The 20,377-nt window shown below is 57.9% G+C and overlaps 2 protein-coding genes across 10 annotated transcripts; both read left to right on the forward strand.

Moving 5' to 3' along the window:
• Positions 1-232: 232 nt before the first annotated feature.
• Positions 233-11,392, forward strand: ANKRD13D (ankyrin repeat domain 13D). 8 transcript variants are annotated; one of them, XM_070457714.1, is made up of 16 exons: positions 235-494; positions 1,045-1,180; positions 1,299-1,423; positions 1,514-1,678; positions 2,353-2,398; positions 2,493-2,636; positions 2,858-3,047; positions 8,025-8,091; positions 8,458-8,539; positions 8,761-8,822; positions 8,931-9,061; positions 9,886-10,043; positions 10,140-10,256; positions 10,347-10,510; positions 10,590-10,678; positions 10,951-11,392. In XM_070457714.1, the coding sequence occupies exons 1-16, from the start codon at positions 405-407 to the stop codon at positions 11,360-11,362; spliced, it is 2,178 nt and encodes a 725-aa protein (XP_070313815.1). In that variant the 5' UTR covers positions 235-404; the 3' UTR covers positions 11,363-11,392. The 8 variants fall into 8 exon arrangements, with proteins under 8 accessions (XP_070313816.1, XP_070313815.1, XP_070313817.1 ...); XM_070457718.1 differs by having other exon boundaries at positions 239-494; positions 11,028-11,392; XM_070457719.1 differs by having other exon boundaries at positions 405-494; positions 922-1,180.
• Positions 11,393-11,478: 86 nt separating this feature from the next.
• On the forward strand, positions 11,479-20,089 carry SSH3 (slingshot protein phosphatase 3). 2 transcript variants are annotated; one of them, XM_020887775.2, is made up of 14 exons: positions 11,479-12,484; positions 13,040-13,080; positions 13,603-13,834; positions 14,776-14,894; positions 14,981-15,052; positions 15,389-15,454; positions 15,542-15,730; positions 15,810-15,903; positions 16,153-16,281; positions 16,360-16,406; positions 17,166-17,312; positions 17,488-17,688; positions 17,783-18,056; positions 19,126-20,089. In XM_020887775.2, the coding sequence occupies exons 1-14, from the start codon at positions 12,419-12,421 to the stop codon at positions 19,396-19,398; spliced, it is 1,950 nt and encodes a 649-aa protein (XP_020743434.1). In that variant the 5' UTR covers positions 11,479-12,418; the 3' UTR covers positions 19,399-20,089. The 2 variants fall into 2 exon arrangements, with proteins under 2 accessions (XP_020743434.1, XP_020743435.1); XM_020887776.2 differs by having other exon boundaries at positions 13,043-13,080.
• Positions 20,090-20,377: the final 288 nt, after the last annotated feature.

A 20,377-nucleotide genomic window follows, 5' to 3' on the forward strand; every position in this document is an offset into this window, starting at 1 on the left:
TCCGCAGACCCCTCCCGGCCGAGACCCGGGGCTGAGACCCGGGGCTTGGCTTCTGCCCTGGCGCCCGTGGTCGGCGGCGCTTGCTTGGCGGCCCCCCTCGCCCGTCCCCGGCGCGCGCCAGCCCCGCCGAGTTTCGATGGCTGCGAAGCAAGGCGGGCACCAAGCCCGACGCTCCGCCCCGCCCCGGCGCCGCCCCGCCCGCCGGGCCCTCCCTCCCCGCCGCCTGCGCCACCGCCGCCGCCGCCGCCACTGCCGCCGGGGGCGCGGGGGCTGCGGTGGGCGCAGCTCCGGCGCGGCGCGGACTGGAGGTGAGGGGGCCGCACTAGGTCCCCAAGCCGAGGGGGGGACCGGGCCGCCCCCGCCGCGCCCGCCCGCCCTCCCGGGATGCGGCGCTGACGCCCAGCATGGCAGGCCCGGGTCCCACCTTCCCGCTGCATCGGCTCGTCTGGGCGAACCGGCACCGAGAACTGGAGGCCGCTCTGCACAGCCGCCAGGTGAGGAGGCCCACCAGGTCCCGGGGCCTTCCCCCTGGCCACCCACCCCCCCCCAACCCAGATCTGTGGTCTCCATCCCGGAGGCCGCCCGCCCGGCTCCCTCTCCCCGGAGGTCCAGAAGTCCAGGTCACCTGCCCCTCGAGCTTGGGCTTCTGGCCTCGGGACTCCCAGCGCTGGGCCTGGCCCTACCGATCTCCCCACTTCGCATTGCATCCAGCCTCCGAACTCGCGCTGCACCACCCCTGAGCCCAGGCTGAGAAAAGCAGCTTGGTCCTGATCCTCAGGCCAGCCCTGACTCTTGACGTCAGCGGCTGCATCTCTACCTGACCAGACGCCCCCCTCCATCGGGCCCCCAGCTCTGACCCTGGCAGAGAGCAGGAGAGGTGGGCAAGCCCTTCCCACCTGCCCCCTTCTCTTCCTTTGCCAGGACGCTCAGGCCACCGGTGCCATTCCCACCGCCAGTCTGCAGTGACTCCCGCCCCTGTTCATCCCCGCGGCCTCCTTGCCCCCGCCTCTTCTTACTTGCCCTGCTGTGTCCCATCTCCCCCAGCACGACATTGAACAGGAAGACCCCCGGGGGCGCACCCCGCTGGAGCTGGCCGTGTCCCTGGGGAACCTGGAGTCCGTGAGAGTCCTCCTTCGACACAATGCCAACGTGGGCAAAGAGAGCTGTCAGGGCTGGGCAGGTACTGCAGAGGCAAAGAGGGGCTTCCTTGAGACTGGCAGCAGGGGGTGGTGTGGGGGAGTGAGTGGTCCAGCCTGGGGCCGTCTAGGGAATGCCCCTCAGCCGCCCGGTGCCCCCAGTCCTGCAGGAGGCTGTCAGCACTGGGGACCCTGAGATGGTGCAGCTGGTGCTCCAGTATCGGGACTACCAGAGGGCCACGCAGAGGCTGGCCGGCATTCCGGAACTGCTCAACAAACTCCGCCAGGTGCAGCAGGGCACGGAGGTGTGGCCCGTGCGGGGAGTGTGGGGTGCCACGGAGGGGGCCATGACAGACTCTGTGGGGTCACCCCGCCAGGTTCAGCCATGGAAGGACACCCAGCCTGTGCAGCATGTTTTTCGGACCCTATCAGTGGGGTTCCTCCCTCTGGACCCCAGCCCAGGGTCAGGCAGGAAAGAGGGGCATCCGGCCCCGTGGATGAGAGCGGGCCCTTTGGAAGGAAAGCCTTTGCCAACATCGAAGGTCCTCTATGATGTGTCATCTCGATGTGTCTCTGTGGTCCAACTCGCCCCCGACCCCAGCCAAACCCTGCCCAGGAAAGGGTGAGCCTAAATAGGTCTGTGAGTCCTCAGGCTATAACCATCTGCAGGCCAAGGGGCCAGGCTCAACCCCACCACTAGCCTGCTGATATGTCAGAAATCTCAACAGAGCTTTAGGTGGTGGGTCTCCTGGTTCTTGCACATTTCCTGGAAGGAGGATTTCATCCAACGTAGCAGATGTGGCCTGGACCCCCGTCCTCCCTTCTCAAAGCACACGATGGGCGGGGCGGGGGGGTGCCCCACTGGGAGAGTTCACTGCCTTGTGCCCTGCAGCCCAGGGGTTAGGCCCAGAGGGGGTCACTGTGTCCCCTTTTCAGATGAAGACTCTGGGACCCAGAGGGGGTAGAAGTGCCCTCAGGCCCCCCAACAGGTAAATGGTGGGCTTGAGCCTGGCCCCCAGGCCTCCAGATGCTGATAACCTGAGGACCTGTTTAGGCCACATGTGGCCCACCCTTTGCTCGGCAGGGTTTGGCTGGGGTGGGGGGTGAGCTGGACCACAGAGACACATCGAGACCCGCCAAGGGGCTGGGCACCCCGTGGGGCTGGCCCCCCACTGCAGGCAGGGAGGGCCCTGAGCGGTGCTCTGGTCTCTCTCAGGCCCCCGACTTCTACGTGGAGATGAAGTGGGAGTTCAGCAGCTGGGGTGAGTGGGGACCTACCGCTTGGCTCTCGGGGGCCCGGGATGGGGCCTTGGGGAAAGAGCGCTGGTGACCTCCGTGACCCCCCACCCCCCACAGTGCCCCTGGTGTCCAAGATGTGCCCGAGTGACGTGTACCGCGTTTGGAAGCGGGGTGAGAGCCTGCGGGTGGACACCAGCCTCCTGGGCTTCGAGCACATGACTTGGCAGCGTGGCCGGAGGAGCTTCATCTTCAAGGGCCAGGGTGAGCTTGGGGGTCCGGCCTACAGCAGACCAGGGCCCCCGGCTTTCCTGTGAGGACGGTGCCATCTTTTGTCTAATAGAGGTGGGGTGGGGGGACCCGGAGCCTGCGTCCACACCCGGCAGCAGCGGGTGGCTGAGGGGTCCCGGGGTGGGGGGGCCCTGCAGCCACCGTCTGGACCTCACACTGATCGGTCACCCTCACACCCCCATGCCGGCACGTAGAGGCCGGAGCTTTGGTGATGGAGGTCGACCACGACCGGCAGCTGGTGCACATGGAGACGCTGGGGCTCACGCTGCATGAGCCCGAAGCGCTGCTGGCCGCCATGCGGCCCAGTGAGGAGCACGTGGCCAGTCGCCTCACCTCTCCCATTGTCTCCACCCACCTGGACACTCGCAACGTGGCCTTCGAGAGGTCAGTTGGGGCCTGGCCATGCCACGGGCAGGGCTCTGGTTCAGGCCTCTGGGAGGCTGAGCCACCGGCAGAGGCTGCTTGGATGGGGCAGGGGGCGGTCACTGCAGGCCCAGTGACTCCTGGACCACCTGCCGGTCTTAGACCTGTGACACCTTCAAACCCCTGCACGCCTGTCTGTACTGGCAGCTGTCTCCCGGGGAGGAGGCTAGGTCAGGGTGTCCCGTTTCCTGACTTCTGACCTCACATGCTTTCCCATAAGACAAGGATTAGGGCTGTGGCCTGTTTGCACCAGAGCTGGCTTCTCAGGGGTGCAGGTGTGTCTAGGCCAGAGTCCTTTGTGGGTGGGCCAGGATCCTATCCCCGCAACAACACGTACCCCAGTTCCAAAGCAGACTTCAGAAACTTAAAAAAAAAAAAACAACTCTCTTGAGATAATAATTTTATATACCATACACTTTACCTGTTTTAAATTGTTTTAATTGGTCTCTAGTATATTCACAGGTGTGTACCACATCCAACTTTAGAACATTTTTGTCACCTCAAAAAAGAAACCCTGTCCCCTTTCATTGACTCCCATCCCCTCATCCCCGCCCCCAGCTAATAACTTTCTGTGTCCATAAATTTCCCGGTTCTGGATTTTCATATGAATAGAATAATACAATTTGTGCAGTCTTTTGTCACTGGCCTCTTTGGCTTAGCATAGTAGTTTCAAGGTTCATCCAAGCTGTAGCATGTAATGACTTCATTCCTTTTCATGGCCAGATCCATTGTATGAATACCCCACATTTTGTTTATTCATTCGTCCGTTGGTGGACCTAAGGATCATTTCCACCTTTTGACTGTTGACTATTAGACTATGAATAACGCTGCCCTAAACGTGAGTGTACAAGTTTTTGTGTGGACATATGTTTTGTTTTGTTTTTTTGACGTATGTTTTGATTTCTCTTGGGTATTTACCTAGGAGTGGAATTGCTAGGTCATGTGCTGATTAAACACAGATGTTTAATTGTTTGAAGAGCTGCTAGAGTGTTCACTGAAGGGGCTGTGGCATTTTCCATTCCCATCAGCAGTATATGAGGGTTTCAGTTTCTCCACATCCTCACCAACACTTACCACTCATTTATTTATTTATTTTGGGGTTATCACCATCCTGGCCGGTATGAAGTGGTATTCATTGTGGTTTTGATTTATATTTCCTTAATGACTAATGATACTGAGCAACTTTTCATGTGCTTGTTGGCCATTTGTGTATCTTCTTTGGAGAAGTGTCTATTCAGATCCTTTGCTCATTTCACAAATCAGGTTATCTTTTTATTATTGAGTTACAAGAGTTCTTCATGTATTCTGGATATAAATCCCTTATCATGTACATGATTTGCAAACATTTCCTCCCATTCTGTGGGTTGTCTTTTCACTTTCTTGATGGTGTCCTTTGAAGCACAAAAGTTTTTAATTTTCATGAAGTCCAGTTTATCTCTTTTTCCTTTTGTTGCTTGTGCTTTTAGTTTTATACCTAACAATACTTTGTTGTCAAATCCAAAGTCGTGAAGATTTTCCCTTATGTTTTGTTCTGAAAGTTTTCTGGTTTTAGCTCTCACATTTAGCTCTTTGATTTATTTTGAATTAATATTTGTATATGGTGAGAGGTGAGGGTTCAGCTTCATTCTTTTGTATGTGACTATCCACTTCTCCCAGCTCTATTTGTTCAAAAGACTATTAATTCCCATTAAATGGTCTTGGCACCCTTGTGGAAAATCAGTTGACCAGAGACAAATGGATTTATTTCTATATTCGCAATTCTATTCCACAGATCTGTATGACTCTCTTTATGCCAGTACCACACTATCTTATTAATCACACATTTTTTTGTAATAAGTTTTTGAAATCAGAACATAAGAGTCTTCCGACTTTGTTCTTTCTCAGGATGATTTAGGTATTCTGGGTGGGTCCCTTGCAATTTCATATGAATTCCAGATTCAGTTTATCTGTTTCTACAAAGAAGTCAGGTGGGATGGTGTTTGTGTTGAATCTGTAAAGCAGTTTGAAGAATAGTGCCATATTAATAATGTTAAGACTTCTGCCATGAACATAGGTTATTTTCCCATTTTAGATCTTTAATTTTTTTTCAGTGATGTTTTGTAGTTTTCAGTGTTTTGCACTTAGAATAAATACATTTATTCTAACTAATTTATTCTTTTTGATGCTACTATAGATTATTTTCTTAATTACATTTTGAATTGGTCATTGCAAATCTGTAAAAACATAATGGAGTTTTGTATACTGATCTTATATCCTGCAACCTTGTCAGACTCATTTTTTAGTTCTAAAGTGTTTTTAGTGGATTCCTCATGATTTTTTTATATGTAAGATCATGTCATCTGTTAATAGTTTTACTACTTCCTTTCCAATCCAAATCCCTTTTATTTCTTTTTCTTATCTAATTGCTTTGTCTGGAACTACCAGTAGAATGTTGAATGGGAGTGGCAAGAGCAGACATCTTTATCTTGTGTCTGACCTTAGGGGCAAAGTTCAGCCTTTCATCATTTAGTATGATGTTAGTTGTAGGCTTCCCTTTATCAGGTTGCGGAAGTTCCCTTTATTCCTAGTTTGCTGAGTGTTTTTCTCATGAAGGTGTTTGAGTTTTGTCAAGTGCTTTTTCCGTGTCTATCGATAGAACCGTGTGACTTTTTATTTTTATTCTGTTGATATGTGTTGTTGTTCAATCACTCAGCCGTGTCCCCCTCTTTGTGACTCCGTGTATTGGAACACACCAGGCTTTCCTGTCCTTCACTGTCTCCAGAGTTTGCTCACACTCATGTCCATTGAGTCGATGATGCCATCCATCTCATCCTCTGTCGCCCCCTTCTCCTCCTGCCCTCAATCTGATGTTGAACCAGTCCTGTATCTCTGGGATAAATTTAGCTTTGTCATGGTGTATAATTCTTTTCATATATTGCTAGATTTGGTTGGCTAGTATTTTGTGTCCATATTCATAAGAGACAATGTTTCATAGTTTTTTTGTACTGTCTTTGTCTGACTTTAGTATCTGGGCAGTGCCTCAGAATAAGTTAGGCAGTGTCACCTCCTAGTCTATTTTTTGCAAGAGTTTCTGAATAATTGGTGTTAATTCTTCTTTAACAGTGTGGTGGGATTCTTTGGTGAAACTGTCTGGGCTGGTCTTTACTCTGTGGGTAGTTTTTTTGTTTATTTTTATTTTTACTACTTCAATCCCTTTTCTCATTACAAATCTATTAGATTGTTTATTTCTTGAGTTAGTATTGGTAGTTTAGGTCTCTCTGAAAGTGAAGTCACTCAGTCGTGTCCGACCCTTTGGGACCCCATGGGCTGTAGACTGCCAGGCCCCTCCATCCATGGGATTTTTCCAGGCAACAATACTGGAGTGGTTTGCCATTTCCTTCTCCAGGGGATCTTCCCGACCCAGGAATTGAATCCAGGTCTCCCACACTGCAGGCAGATTTTACCATCTGAGCCACCGGGAAAGCTCTAGGTGTCTCTAGGATTTGTTCATTTCATCTAAATTATCTAATTTGTTGGGGTACAATTAGTTCAACATATTGTTTTATTTATAATCCTTTTTATTTCTGTAATGTCAGTGGTAATGCCCTCTCTTTCATTTCTGATTCTGGTAATTGAGTCATCTCTCTTTTCCTGTCAATTCCATTGATCTTTTCAGAGAACCAGCTTTTGGTTGAATCAGTTTTCTCTATTGTTTTCCTGTCCTTCATTTCATTAATTTTCACTCTGATATTTATTATTTCCTTCCTTCTGCTTGCTGTGGGTTTAGTTTGCTATTTTCCCAGTGTCTTATTGTGGAAGATTAGGTTACAGCTATACATTTCCTGGTGAGCATTGCTTAAATTGTGTCCCACAAGTTTTGATATGTTGTATATTCATTTCCATTCATCTCAAAGTATTTTCTGATTTTACTTTTGATTTATCGTTTGATCCATTGGTTATTTAGGAGTGAGTTACTTTTCACATACTCGTGAGTTCCCAACTTTTTTTTCTGTTTTTAATTCTAATTTCATTCAGTCGTGACTGGAAAACATCAGTCCATCAGCTCAGTTCTCATTGGGTCCTACTCTTTGCGTCCCCATGGACGCCAGGCTTCCTTGTCCATCCCCAACTCCTGGAGTTGGAGAACATACTTTGTGTAATTGCTTTCCTTTCAGTTTTGTTGTGGTTTCTTTCATGGCCAAGCATATAGTCTGTCCTGAAGGATGTGTATTCTGTTGTTGTTGGGTGGAATGTTCTAAGGACATCTATTAAGTCTAGTTTATAGCCTGTTCAAGTCTTTTGTTTCCTTGTTGATCTGTCTACTCGTTCTTTCCCTTCTTGAAGGTGGGGTTATAAAGTCTTCAACTATTATTGGGTCAGACTTTTTTTTTTTTAATTTTTATTGTGGAAAATTTAAAGCACATAGACTAGTATAATGTATTCATCACTCAAACTTTAACATGTATCAACATTTTGCTATTTTTTTTTTTTTTTTTGGCTGTGCTAAGCAGCACGCGAGATCTTAGTTCCTTGACCAAGGATCGAACCCATGCCCCCTGCAGTGGAAGCACTGAGTCCTAACCACAGGACCACCAGGGAATTCCCAGCATTTTGCCAATCTTGTTGAATCTACTCTTCCACACTTTTTTCCTTTTCCTTTATTTTAAAGCACATCCCAGATGCCTTATCATTTCAACAGTACATGCATCTGTACGTGACTGTAACAGATAAGGATGTTTTTAAACTGAGCCCTAACACTGTTAGCAAAAAAGAACAATTCCCCAGTACTTCCTGGTCCTCAGTCCGCTGTTCATTTGTCCTAGCTGTCCAGGCAGCCTCTTCAAGGTTCCTCTGTGTCTCACAGCGGGAAGGCTAATTGGAGGGGGTCTTTGGAAGGGACAACTTTGGCCAGAGTTGGGGGGTGTGAGTCCTCATGAGCTCCTGTTTGGTCTGTTTCAGGAACAAATGTGGTATCTGGGGCTGGCGGTCTGAGAAGATGGAAACCGTTAGCGGCTACGAGGCCAAGGCAGGAGAGCCTAGTGGTGGGGGCTGGGGTAGGAGACGAGGCCCAGGAACTCGGCCCCTTCTCCGCATCCACCCCGTGTGGAGGGAGAGACTGAGCAGTCCACGGGCTCCGGAAGCCCCATGTGGCCCCCGCTGAGCCCACAGGGATCACCCACAGCACAGGCCCCCACCCAGATCACCAAGATGAAGCGAGGAGCGTTTCCCCTCGTTAGTGACTCCCTGGGGTTCAGACCCCTCCGCCTCCACTGCGGGGAGCGAGATCTCACCTGTCCCTGGGGACAGCAGGCCTTGGGTCCTGTGCTAGCGAGGCTGAGTGTGGGGGACAGGCTCTGAGCCCCCAGTTCCCCATGTCCCCCCTGCTCCCCAGGTGTACAGTGCCACCAACGTGGAGCTGGTGACACGCACACGCACGGAGCACCTCTCTGATCAGGACAAGGCGAGGATCAAAGGTAAACCCAGGTGCGCCTGCCTGCTGCCCAGTCACACCGTATGGGCGGGTCACCCGTGTGTGGGGTCAGGGCCAGAGTGTCTGGGCCAAGCTGGGAGGCGTCCCCATTCCTATCTACTCTGCCTCCCACTACCCAGGAGGCTCCCAGGGTGGAAGGTGGGTGTGGGCAGTCTGGGGGCAGTGGCCCCAGGTCCCCTGATTGGCTCCACCCCTTCTCCTTAGGGGGGAAGACTCCATTCCAGTCCTTCCTTGGCATGGCCCAGCAGCACTCCTCCCACAATGGGGTGAGCCAGGGCTGGGGGGTGGGTGCTGGGGGCCGGCTGGCAGGGGCCACTGGGCAAGGCCAGGCCAGCGCCTCTGGAGCACTAAGCCTAGTCCTGGGGCCCACGCAGGCTCCTGTGCAGCAAGCAGCCAGCCCCACAAACCCCACAGCCATTTCCCCCGATGAATACTTTGACCCCAACTTCAGCCTGGAGTCGAGGAACATCGGCCGCCCCATTGAGATGTCCAGCAAAGTACAGAGGTGAGGTCTGGGGGCTGGTTGCAGGCCTCCCTCTGTGCCCCAAGCCGTTGTAGATTCCCCTCACACCCTGGGCCCCCTGGAGTGGGGGGACCACTCACCCAGCCAGCTGCCTGCTAGATTATTCCCTGGGGGCAGGGGCCTGGTCTGCTTTGGCTACCATGGTCCTCAGCACCCAGCTTGGGGCTTTGCTTAGAGGCCTGATTGCTCTTCCTGGTGAATGAATGAATGAATGGATGGCTTTCTGTTCAACTGAATGAGCACCTGCTAGGGGCCAGCTTGTGGCAGAGGGGAAGGACACGGGGCTCTCACACCTCCTGGCTTTGGGGCCTGAGGAATCATCTTCCCCTCTGAGAGTCTAGACCCCCCCCCTCAGTAAAATGAGAACAGTCGCATCTGACCATCTGCCCATAAGATGCTGGGAGGCATCTCATGGGAAGGTCTAGCACTTCCCATGAGCCTGGCACTGTCCCGGAACTTCATGTGGGCTCCCTCAGCCAGAGGCTGGGATGTGACCCTAGTCGTACAGTCCTAAATTGTGTGTGTGTGTGGGGGGGGGGGGTGCTGGACCCCAGAGGAAGCGATGTGCGAGGTGCTGGCTGTGGGCTGAAGAGGAGGATGGGCCAGACTGAGCCTGGGGCCTGGGGACAGCCCGGGCTGTAGGGCCAGAAGGACATAAGCTCCCAGGGGAATCAGGCAGGGGCCGCTGAGCAGAGAAGAGGGCCCCCCAGGCTAGGTGGAGAGCATGCATAGAGGCAGAGTAGGTGGGCCTCAGCAGAGGGGCCACCAGAGGTCCCTCGACCCACACCCTGTGGCTGGCCGGGCAGGTTCAAGGCGACACTGTGGCTGAGCGAGGAGCATCCGCTGTCCCTGGGGGACCAGGTGACGCCCATCATCGACCTGATGGCCATCAGCAATGCTCACTTTGCCAAGCTGCGTGACTTCATCACCCTGCGCCTTCCACCTGGCTTCCCGGTCAAGATTGGTGAGAGGGTGGGCGGGGGAAGCAGGAGGGTCCCAGGCAGCCCCCACCCCCCGGGAGTGGCGGCAGGGCTGGCTCAGGCGGCCCATCTCCTCACAGAGATCCCCCTCTTCCACGTGCTCAATGCCCGCATCACCTTCAGCAACCTGTGTGGCTGCGATGAGCCCTTGAGCTCCGTGTGGGTGCCGGCGCCCGGCTCTGCTGTTGCAGCCTCAGGTACCGCTGCGGGCAGGTGTGGGGCCATGAGGTTCACCCGCCTCTGTGTGCCGGGGAGGGGGCTGAGCACGACCCCTCTGCTGTGCCCAGGGAGCCCCTTCCCCTGTGAGGTGGACCCTGCCGTGTTCGAGGTGCCAGAGGGGTACAGCGTGCTGGGTGCAGAGCGCAGCGAGCCCCTTCGTGATGAGGATGATGACCTGCTGCAGTTTGCCATCCAGCAGAGCCTGCTGGAGGCGGGCACAGAGGCGGAGCAGGTGGGCTGCAGGCTGGGGCCGGGCCCTGGGCGTGGGCCAGGGTGGCAGAGGTGACAGCTCAGGGCTCTGGCTGCTACAGGTGACTGTCTGGGAAGCCCTGACCAACACCCGGCCTGGCGTCCACCATTCCCAGGCCGCGGCCTACGAGGAGCAGCTTCAGCTGGAGCGGTGAGCTCGCTGGGACCTACCAGGGCCAGGTCTCAGCCCTGCCCTGCCTTGCGCGTCCTGCCAGCCCTGGGGGCTCTTGGCCGGTGGGGGGTAGGGAGCAGGGAGGTGCTGGCCGCAGGATCCCACACCCTCTTTGAGGCCACGCTCCATCTTGAGGGCTGCCCAGCAGGGAGGGCGGCAGGCATGAAGCCTGAGGAGACAGGACCCTGCCTTGTCTCTTCTCTCGGGTCTTCCGGTCCCAGCCTCCCTGCCCTTATCTGCGCCCTCCACAGCTGTGGCCCAGCCCCCGTCCCCTCCCCAGCCTTAGGGCTCACGGGTCTGCTCTCTCATCTCATGCCTGGCCTGGAAGGGCCCTCCAGGAAAGCCTGCGGATGTCCACAGAGCCTGGGGGTCCGGGCTCCCTGCACCGGGCGCCCCCATCCCCGGCCCCCCCCAGCTTCGAGGAGCAGCTTCGCCTGGCCCTGGAGCTGTCCTCGCGAGAGCAGGAGGAGCGGGAGCGCCGGGGGCAGCAGGAGGAGGAAGACCTACAGCGGATCCTGCAGCTCTCGCTCACCGAGCACTGAGCCGCCCTCGGGAGGGCATCCGGGCTGCTCCCCCACCCACTTTTGTAATTTATTTATTTATAAACACTCAGCTGCTGGGCTCAGGGGGCCTGGAGCCCTAGATGGGGGGAGCTGGCCTTGAGACCAAGAAGGAAATAAAAAGACCCCAGCAGCAGGCTTGCTCTGCTCAGTGTGGGGTGGGGCTGGGGGGGCCGGGGCGGGGGGTATACCAAGGCAAGACACTGTGGGTGATGGCCTTGGGGCTTGGATTTGAATCCTGACCGTGGTCCCCTTGGCCTGTTTCCTCAGCTTTAAATGAGACCCCCTCCAACACTCAGGGCTGCTGGGAGGGTAAGATGAGTCGACAGGTGTCAAGTGCCCTCGCGGGGCAGGTGCTCCGTGAGCATCAGTTCCCCTGAGGCCCATCGCACCTTCTGGAGACCCGGAATGCGGGAAGGGCAGAGGCTGGTTCTCCAGCTGGCTCGGAGGCGGAGCCCCAGACCTGGGTTCCTGCCCCTACCTACCTGGCAGGTTCGACTGCAGCGACATTAGACAAGTCACTTCCCTTTGCCGTGGCCCTGAACCTGCTCAGCTCCGCCCAGCTTACCTCCAAGGTGGCCCCGAGGACCCCTTGTGAGCCTGTGGGTTTGTTCTAAATCCAGCCTGACACCCCTCAAGCCGAGTGGAAGTGCCAGGACCAGCCAGCCAAAAGAAATAAGTCTGGGGTGCGTCCACTTAAGACCCACCGTGCCTGGTCCTCTCCCCTGCCTCCCTGGGCTCCACCTATGCGGGGTAACAGAATGGTTGAGGCCCAGAGCACAGCTCAGGTGACCCAGCCGGGCGGAGCCGGGGACTGGGGCGGGGGCGCCTCATGGGAGGAGGGACCGAACCCTGGAGCTCTACGTAGGCTGCCTTTTCCCGCCGCGGAGACCCGGCACCTCACCTGCGCCCCGCCCCCGGCCCCGCCCCCAACGTGCCTTGAGGCGGAGACGCGGAGGGAGGGGCGGTGGCCACAGCGTGCGGGCTCCGCAGCCCGGGCTGGACGTGTGTCTGGCCCTTTAAGGTCCGCCCCGAGGAGGTGCCAGGCCCTGGTGGCGCCGGACTCTCCTTCCTGGTCCTGCGGGGCAGGGACCGTCTGTCCGCGGGGCCGAGGGAGGGCGTCGTGCCGTCCCGGCCTAGGGGCCCCCGGCCTGGCCCCATGGCCCTGGTCACAGTAAGCCGCTCGCCCCCGGCCAGCGGCCAGTCCACGCCTGTGGGGCCCACGGTGAGTCTGGCTTGGCTGTGGTTCCTGCCCACGCAGTTGGCTGCCAGTTGGGCCTGGGGGAGTGATTGCTGCCCACGGGCAGCCGCCCCTCAAGCCTGGGGGTGTGCGGAGGGGGCCTTCACGCCTCAGGCTGGAGCGGCTTAGGGGAGATCTTGAGGCAACCAGGAACTCGGACCAAGGCAAGATCCAGAGCCCCGAGCGCCCGCGGAGGCCCTACCCCGTTCTGGGCCCAGACCTGGGCCAAACCCTCAGGCATCTCCAGCAGCGCTCCCCCTCCCTTACCTCTGGTTGCCGGCCTGAACCTGGGCCCGGCTCCGCCAATGTCTCCACGTTAAAAGTGGACTGGAACAGAAAAGGATCTGACACCTTTTCTGGTTCCTTTCCCCACTGTGGGGGGGGGCGGGAGGGGGCAAGGAACGAGGGAGGGCAGAGAGGAACGAGGGAGGAGGGCGGAGTGGGGGGAGCGTGAATTCTGCACTCCCAACCCCAGCACCCTGAACGTGGGGAGGAGTCCGTTCCCATCACTTCACTCTGCCCTGGGGGCTGCCTTCTCAGCAGGACCAGGTGTCCCAGCGCAGAAGCCGGCTCCAGCGAAGGTGAGCACCTCTCCCCACACGCACCTCCAGCCACCAGGCTTGGCCACTGCCTTCTAGGAGGACTTGCAGCCAAAGCCCACTACTTAGTATGTGGGGGCAGAGTTGCTAGTGGGCACGGCTGGCTGCCTTTGCTTCCATCTTCCCCCAGTCAGTTGAGGCTTCTTCATCCACTATCCTGGACCTGGCTCTGGCCAGTGGTCCTGCGTTATGGGGCGAGACGGGACACCTGGGTCCCCACCAAGTTCACGGTTATTTCTTGAGTTAGTCAGATGGGAAGGGAAAGTTGGGCTCGAGGCTTGAGAGCCTCCAAGGCAGTGGTTCCCCGAGCACTGAGGTGGCATCACCTGGGAACTGGGTAGGGATGCACCTTCTCAGGCCTCCACTCCAGACGTGCTGACTCTGGGGATGGGGGCCAACACCTGATTTAACAAATCCTCAAGGCGGTTCTGGGGGTTTGGTTCCCCCGTCCTGAGGGGTGGGATGGGCCATCACCGTGTCACTTTTCCCTTGCTTCCCTGCCAGGCAGAGCTTTGCAGTACTCCGAGGGGCTGTCCTGGGACTGCAGGATGGAGGGGATGATGGAGATGCCTCCAGGCCCAGCCCGGAACCAGCAGAGGAGCCCCCTGGGGAAGGGCAGCCCCACGGGGACCAGACAGACAACGGGCACGGGCCCCCGAGTCCTCGCAAGCAGGAGCAGAGTCAACACCTGCACCTCATGGTGGAGCTGCTGAGGCCACAGGATGACATCCGCCTGGTGAGGGCCCCGTCCAGAGCCCTCTGGTCCCCCGAAAGGGGAGAGAGCCACTCCTCAGGTGGGAGGGGAGAGTGGAACAGAGCCAGCGTGTGTTTGGAGAGCCTGTTTGGAGAGCCGTGGTGTGAGGGCAGGGGACACCCTGGGGAGTATAGAGGTTACCCAAACCATGATGACTCTGCTGTTTCAGCTAGAGTTTTAACAGGCCGAGGTGGTGTCTTCAGGTCTCTGGAGAGAGCTGGGAGAGGATGGGGAGGTTTGTCCCACGTGAGCCTATAGGGCAAGATTAGGACCAAGAGCGGGGAATTACCCAGAGGCGGGTTTCTGTTCAACCAGCACAAGACCTTCCTGACCGTGTGAGGTGTCCACAAAGGGACTGGTGCTCAGGGGGGCCTGCTGAGCACCCACCGTGGGCTGGTGTCCTAGAAGGGCCCCTTGGGGATGGGACACAGGCGGCAAAGTGAGAACCTGGATGCCTGTGGAACATCTCACTGTCTACAGCAAAATGGGAAAAATGAGACACAGTCTTTTGTAAGGCAGAATTAATTCCACGGAAGCACCGTCCTTCACTGTGAGATTGGGTCCTTAATATTTCTTTAGTAACAAACATTTCTTGAATCAAATTATGGTAACTGGAAAGGTATTTTTTAAACTTCCTTCCTAGCAGGAAGAAAAAAAAAGGGTGATGTCATGCCCACGCTCCCCTTTTTTTCCCCCACATACATCCCCTTTGAGAAAACTCTTTTTATTAATGGACCATGAAGTCCCAAAGCTGGGAACCACTAGACTGTAACCACTGATCTGATATCTGCGGAGGGAGGGGTGGGTACAGAGGGAACAGGTGGAGGTCTGCTCCAGACCCAGATGTGTGTCGGGTGGGGGTGGGGAGAACAGGTCCCCTGGGCCACTGCAACCCCAGGCTTCTTCCTTCCCGTCTTCCCCAGGCAGCCCAGCTGGAGGCGGCTCGGGCCCCCCGGCTCCGCTACCTGCTGGTCGTCTCCACCAGAGAAGGCCTGAGTCAGGATGAGACAGTCCTTCTGGGCGTGGACTTCCCTGACAGCAGGTGGGAGCAGGGGGAGGAGGAGCAGGAGGGCCCGGTGGGGAGGCACTGGTACTGATGGGCAGCCACGTGCCCTGTGTCCCTGACAGCTCCCCCAGCTGCACCTTAGGCCTGGTCCTGCCTCTCTGGAGTGACACCCAGGTGTACCTAGATGGAGACGGGTAAGAGATGGCGCCCGGAGGGAGGGGAGAGGAGAGGGCGGGGCCAGCGGGTGAAATAGCCAGGTGTGATGTATGCCTGGGGGCTTGGTACTGGGGAGCAACTGCAGAACTCCAGGCTGGGCCTACTCTCAGCTCCACGAAGATCCACTGGGTGAGCCTGGGCAAGTCACCTAACTTCTCTGGGCCTCAGCTGCCCCATGTCTGTAAACAGGGCTCATTTTGAAGCTCAGACGATGTGTATATGTTCTGAGGACCAGCCTGGTCAGGTGACTAATGGGTAGGCCTCTCGGAGGCACTGTTCTAGAGCCAGGTCCCACCCCACCGGGTCTCCCACAGGGGCTTCAGTGTGACGTCCGGGGGGCAGAGTCGGATCTTCAAGCCTGTCTCCATTCAGACCATGTGGTAAGGGGTGTGGCTCCACCGTGGCTGCAGGGCCCAGGGAGGGCCGCTGGGAGGACGACTGTGTGACCGGCCTCCCCACTGTCCCAGGGCCACACTCCAGGTGTTGCACCAGGCGTGTGAGGCGGCTCTCAGCAGTGGTCTTGTGCCAGGGGGCAGTGCCCTCGCCTGGGCCAGCCACTACCAGGACAGACTGAGCTCTGACCAGAGCTGTCTCAACGAGTGGACGGCCATGGCCGACCTGGAGTCTCTGCGGCCTCCCTGCGTGGAGCCCAGCCGGTCAGTCCGGGGAGGGGGCTTGGGGGGAGGCGCACAGCAAAGAGGGGAAGGACCCTGCACTGACAGGCTCTGGTCCCAGACCCTCAGAGCAGCAGCAGATGGAACAGGCCATCCGGGCCGAGCTGTGGGAGGTGCTGGATGCCAGTGACCTGGACAACGTCACTTCCAAAGAGGTGGGCCAGGTGTGGGGGTAAGCGGGGAGCTGGGCCCTGGGTGGGGGCCCTCCGGCTGGGTGCCAGAGTGGTCCTCTCCTTGGAGCCTTCCCTTTTAGCTCTCCTCCTGTCTGAGCTGTTCCCACGTGCCTGGCCTCAGCTTCTCTGCCACGATGGGACACAGTACTGACCTCAGAGGCCCCAGAGGGGAGGCTGGGGCATAAGAGCCTTGTGAGGTGCCCCAGCCTCACCTCCCCCGCCTGCCTGCAGATCCGCCAAGCCCTGGAGCTGCGTTTGGGATGCCCTCTTCAGCAGTACCGTGACTTCATCGACAACCAGATGCTGCTGCTCATGGCCCAGCAAGACCGGGCGTCCCGCATCTTCCCCCACCTCTACCTGGTGAGCTGCAGGCTGGGGGTGGGAGGGGGGACGGCCAGAGCCGGCAGAGACCGAATGACGGGCTCTCCCTGTTCCCAGGGCTCAGAGTGGAACGCAGCGAACCTGGAGGAGCTGCAGAGAAACAGGTGGGGTTTCCAACCCTCTCAGGACTGCCCAGCCTCCATCTTCCCCAAGAAGAGACCTGGCCAGAAACTCCCAGAACCCTCTCCCAGCCGCTAACTCTGCTTTCAGCTCTGCCCCGGGGCTGCTCCCCTCCTGTGCGCTCAGGCCCGGGCAGGCTGGTCTGCTGGCAGCTCCCTGGCCCCCTCTCCCTAGCTCTAAGGCAGAAAAGCCCCTCTCTGCCTGACCACGTCTCTTGGAGAAGGAAGGGCCCCTCTCCGGCTGCCTGCTCCTGACACTTCAGTTCCTTGTCCACCATGGGCCTTCAGCAACCCCATGACAAGGGTCATAGGTTTTAGCTATTGCCCATCCAGCCAGGCCTAGCTGAGCTCAAAAACCCTTCTCTGGGGACTTCCCTGGAGGTCCAATGTTAAGACTCTGAACTTCCAATGCAGGGGGTGTGGGTCAGGGAACTAAGATCCCACATGCTGCACAGTACAGCCCCATTTCCTGCCCCCCCCCCCCCCAAAAAAAAGGTCCTCTCTAACTGACTTCTGATGATAAGATAAGGGCTTGTGCGGCAGACAGCCTGCAGCTACCTGGAAGGCGGGGACAGGGAGGGGAGGACAGTCCTCAAGCCCAGTGGGGTAAGCCGATTTGCTCAAGGTCACAGTCACCCCCTATCCCCACTGGGACTAGACCACACCCCAACCCTCAGCACTGGGAACGCGAAGCACCCAGCATGCATTGGCCCCACCTCAGCCTGGCTCATGCCTGGGCTGCAGGGTGAGCCACATCTTGAACATGGCCCGTGAGATCGACAACTTCTACCCTGAGCGCTTCACCTACCATAACGTGCGCCTCTGGGATGAGGAGTCGGCCCAGCTGCTGCCCCACTGGAAGGAGACACACCGCTTCGTGGAGGCCGCCAGGTGGGGCTGTGCTGCCCCGCCGCCCACCACACCTCAGCTGCCTGCCTGCCCTGCCCTCCACTTTGCTGGCCCCAGGGCCCTCCCCCTCTTTCCCCTCTGCTCTGGGCTGCCCTGCCCCCACACGGCACAGCGACGGGGTGGGGAAGGGGAAGCTGACCGCGTGTGGCCTCCGCAGAGCGCAGGGCACCCGGGTGCTCGTCCACTGCAAGATGGGCGTCAGCCGCTCGGCTGCCACAGTGATCGCCTACGCCATGAAGCAGTATGGCTGGAGCCTGGAGCAGGCTCTGCGCCACGTGCAGGAGCTCCGGCCCATCGCCCGCCCCAACCCCGGCTTCCTGCGCCAGCTGCAGACCTACCAGGGCATTCTGACTGCTAGGTATGCGGTGGGGGAACAAGGAAGGGGGCGTGCGGGTGGCCGCTGGGGGTGGCCGCTGGGTCACCAAAATTGACTCAGGGTCCCCCCATCGTAGCCGGCAGAGTCATGTCTGGGAGCAGAAAGCAGGTGGGGCATCCCCAGAGGAGCCCCTGGCCCCCGAGGTCTCTACACCGTTCCCACCTCTTCAGCCAGAACCGGGGGGCAGTGGGGAGCTGAATGCTGTGGGGTCAGAGGACAGCCAGGCAGCCCCAAAAGAAGCGCCTGGGTCGCGGCCCCGTATCAACCTCCGTGGGGTCATGAGGTCCATTAGCCTCCTGGAGCCGCCCTCCGAGCTGGACAGCCCCTCCGGCGATGCTGACCTGCCAGAGGTGAGGCTGCGGCCACTGGAGGAGCTGGGCTGAGGCAGGGTGGGGGCCAAGAGGAGGAGGGGGCGGGTGGCGGGAGGGTGAGAGAGTCCAGGACTGAGGCTTGGCTGGCCCTGAGCAGGGGGCTCCCGAGCAGGCGGCCATGCCCTGGTCTGCTCCTTTTCATCCCCTCAGCAGCGGAGGAGACACGGGGTGGACAGGTGAGCCCCGCTCTCCACGGGAGCGGGAGCGCAGCCTTGGGACAGGGCCATCTGGTGGGCGCCACAGCCCAACAGCCCTAGGCTGGCGGCTGCAGGCAGCTCTCAGCCTGACGAGGGGACCTGCTGCCTGAGGCTCAGGGCTGCCCAGACTTGGGGGAGCATCCTCCCCAGGCCAGGAGCTGCACAACCAACTGCTGAACCCAGACGGGTATGGATGACCTCAGCACCCCCTCCCAAAGCAGAGGGGCAACCCATTGAAGGATGGGGTGCAGAGTGGTCAGAGCATTCACACAGCCAAAGTCGCGGCTGGAGAGCTGAGCACTCTCACTCTGCTGAGAGCGGCAGGGCACATGTGTGAGACCAGAAGCTGGCCCCTGCCTTGCAGTCAGCTCATGCCTCTCTGCAACTTGAGGCCAAGGTGGCTGACCCGAAGGAAAGAAAAACAGCTCATCTCACAGAGGAAGGGGACATATGGGAGAGGCTTCCTGGAGGAGGTGGCACTGGGTGTGGAAGGCTGGGGGGAATAGATGGTTGATGGGGGGTGTCAGTGTTCCTAAAGGCAGGGTGTCCTCACTCAGCACCCAGCTCAGGGCCTGGCATGGAAGATGTGTCTCTTGTGGCACACAGGACGGGCTCTACAAAGCAGTGGGGGCAAGAGGAGGAGAGGGGGCTAAGAAGGGCTGCTGGGGGCCACTCGGGGGCAGGTGAGGAGCAGGAGTAGGAGGCCTGGGGTGCTGCCTTCCCTCCTAGGGAAATCTGACCTGTCAGTAGCTCAGTGTTTCTGTATTCACTCAACAGACATTCTGCATCTACCCTGTTCACGCCCAGCCCTGGAAAGACTACCCCCTGACTCTATAGTCTCACTCTTCCAGGTTTTCTCTTCAAAAGAATCTTCAGATGAGGAGCCTCCCCAGCCCTTCCCTCAGCCCTCAAGTGCCAAGGGAGGCCGGCAGGTCCGCAGGGGGCCTTGGCCTGCCCTGAAGTCCCGCCAGTCGGTGGCGGCCCTCAACAGCGCCGCCCTAGTGGCCAGCCGGACCCGGGCCTTCCAGGAGCAGGGGGAGGCCGGCTGTGCGTCCACACCCAGGCACCAGAAGATTGTAAGGCAGGCCAGCGTGGATAGCAGTGGGGAGGAGGGCGAGGCATGAGCCCTCACGCGTGCCCATGCCCCCTTAGACACAAGTCGAGGCGCCCGAGCACAGCTCCTGGGGCGAGCACCCCTCAGTCCTGCCAGTGTTCACATTCCTCTTAGGAGGAGGCCGCAGGCTCCTGTCACTACAGCCTCAGCGCCTACAGCCTTAAGTCTCCCACCCATGTCCACCTCTCCAAGGGCTCAAGATTTTCTCCATATTTGGGGATATGGTAGAGACTGAAGGTGCCTTTGCGGGCAACAGTACCCTAGCTTCATTCTCAACTGCTGCCTGAAACACACTTGAAGCCACAGATTTAAAAAACAGAGTTTCCTGGTGCAGAAAGGCTCAGGCTCCCTCCCTCTCCCACTCCCATCTGCCTCATCCCCCCAGCCCCGCCATTTCATTCCTGGGGCCCTCCAGAGAAGCAGTGGCCCCTCACCTGCCCCCCCCACCCCCGCCAAGGCCGAGAGTAAACTCAGTCCTCAGTGCCCGGACCCCTCCAATGGGGCTAGCGGTCGGCCTCGCTCACACGCCCTGTAAGCAGCCTGAGTCTGCTGCTGCCCCAGCGCCCTCACCAGCACTGCACTGGAGCCCAGGGCACCAGGCCAAAGAGAGTCTTCTTTGTGCTTCATGGCCTCTGGCCAGTTTTTCACAGTCTTAATAGTATCTCGCTTTGTACTCAGAAATAAAAAACATTTTCATACCATTTTCAATTTTATGATAAAGCCTGTCAGTCCACTCTTTCTCTGGTTACACAAGGAGTCTGGCCTCTCATTACCCCTTCCAGTCTCCTCACAGTTCCCAGGTTATCTCGTGACAGGCCCATGTGGGCAGTGGTGTGTTTGGGGTGGGGTGGGAGGAAGAATGGGGAAGAGATGAGAGGAGGTGGGAGCTATCTCCCTCATCTCCCAGGGCAGGGCCTGGGTAAATGCTAGCGGCACACCCCCTCAGGCAGGTCAGCAGGGGAACAAGTCTACACTGGGCAGCAGGTGCT

Source organism: Odocoileus virginianus, chromosome 28 (genome assembly GCF_023699985.2).
Source record: "Odocoileus virginianus isolate 20LAN1187 ecotype Illinois chromosome 28, Ovbor_1.2, whole genome shotgun sequence".
NCBI lineage: Eukaryota > Metazoa > Chordata > Mammalia > Artiodactyla > Cervidae > Odocoileus > Odocoileus virginianus.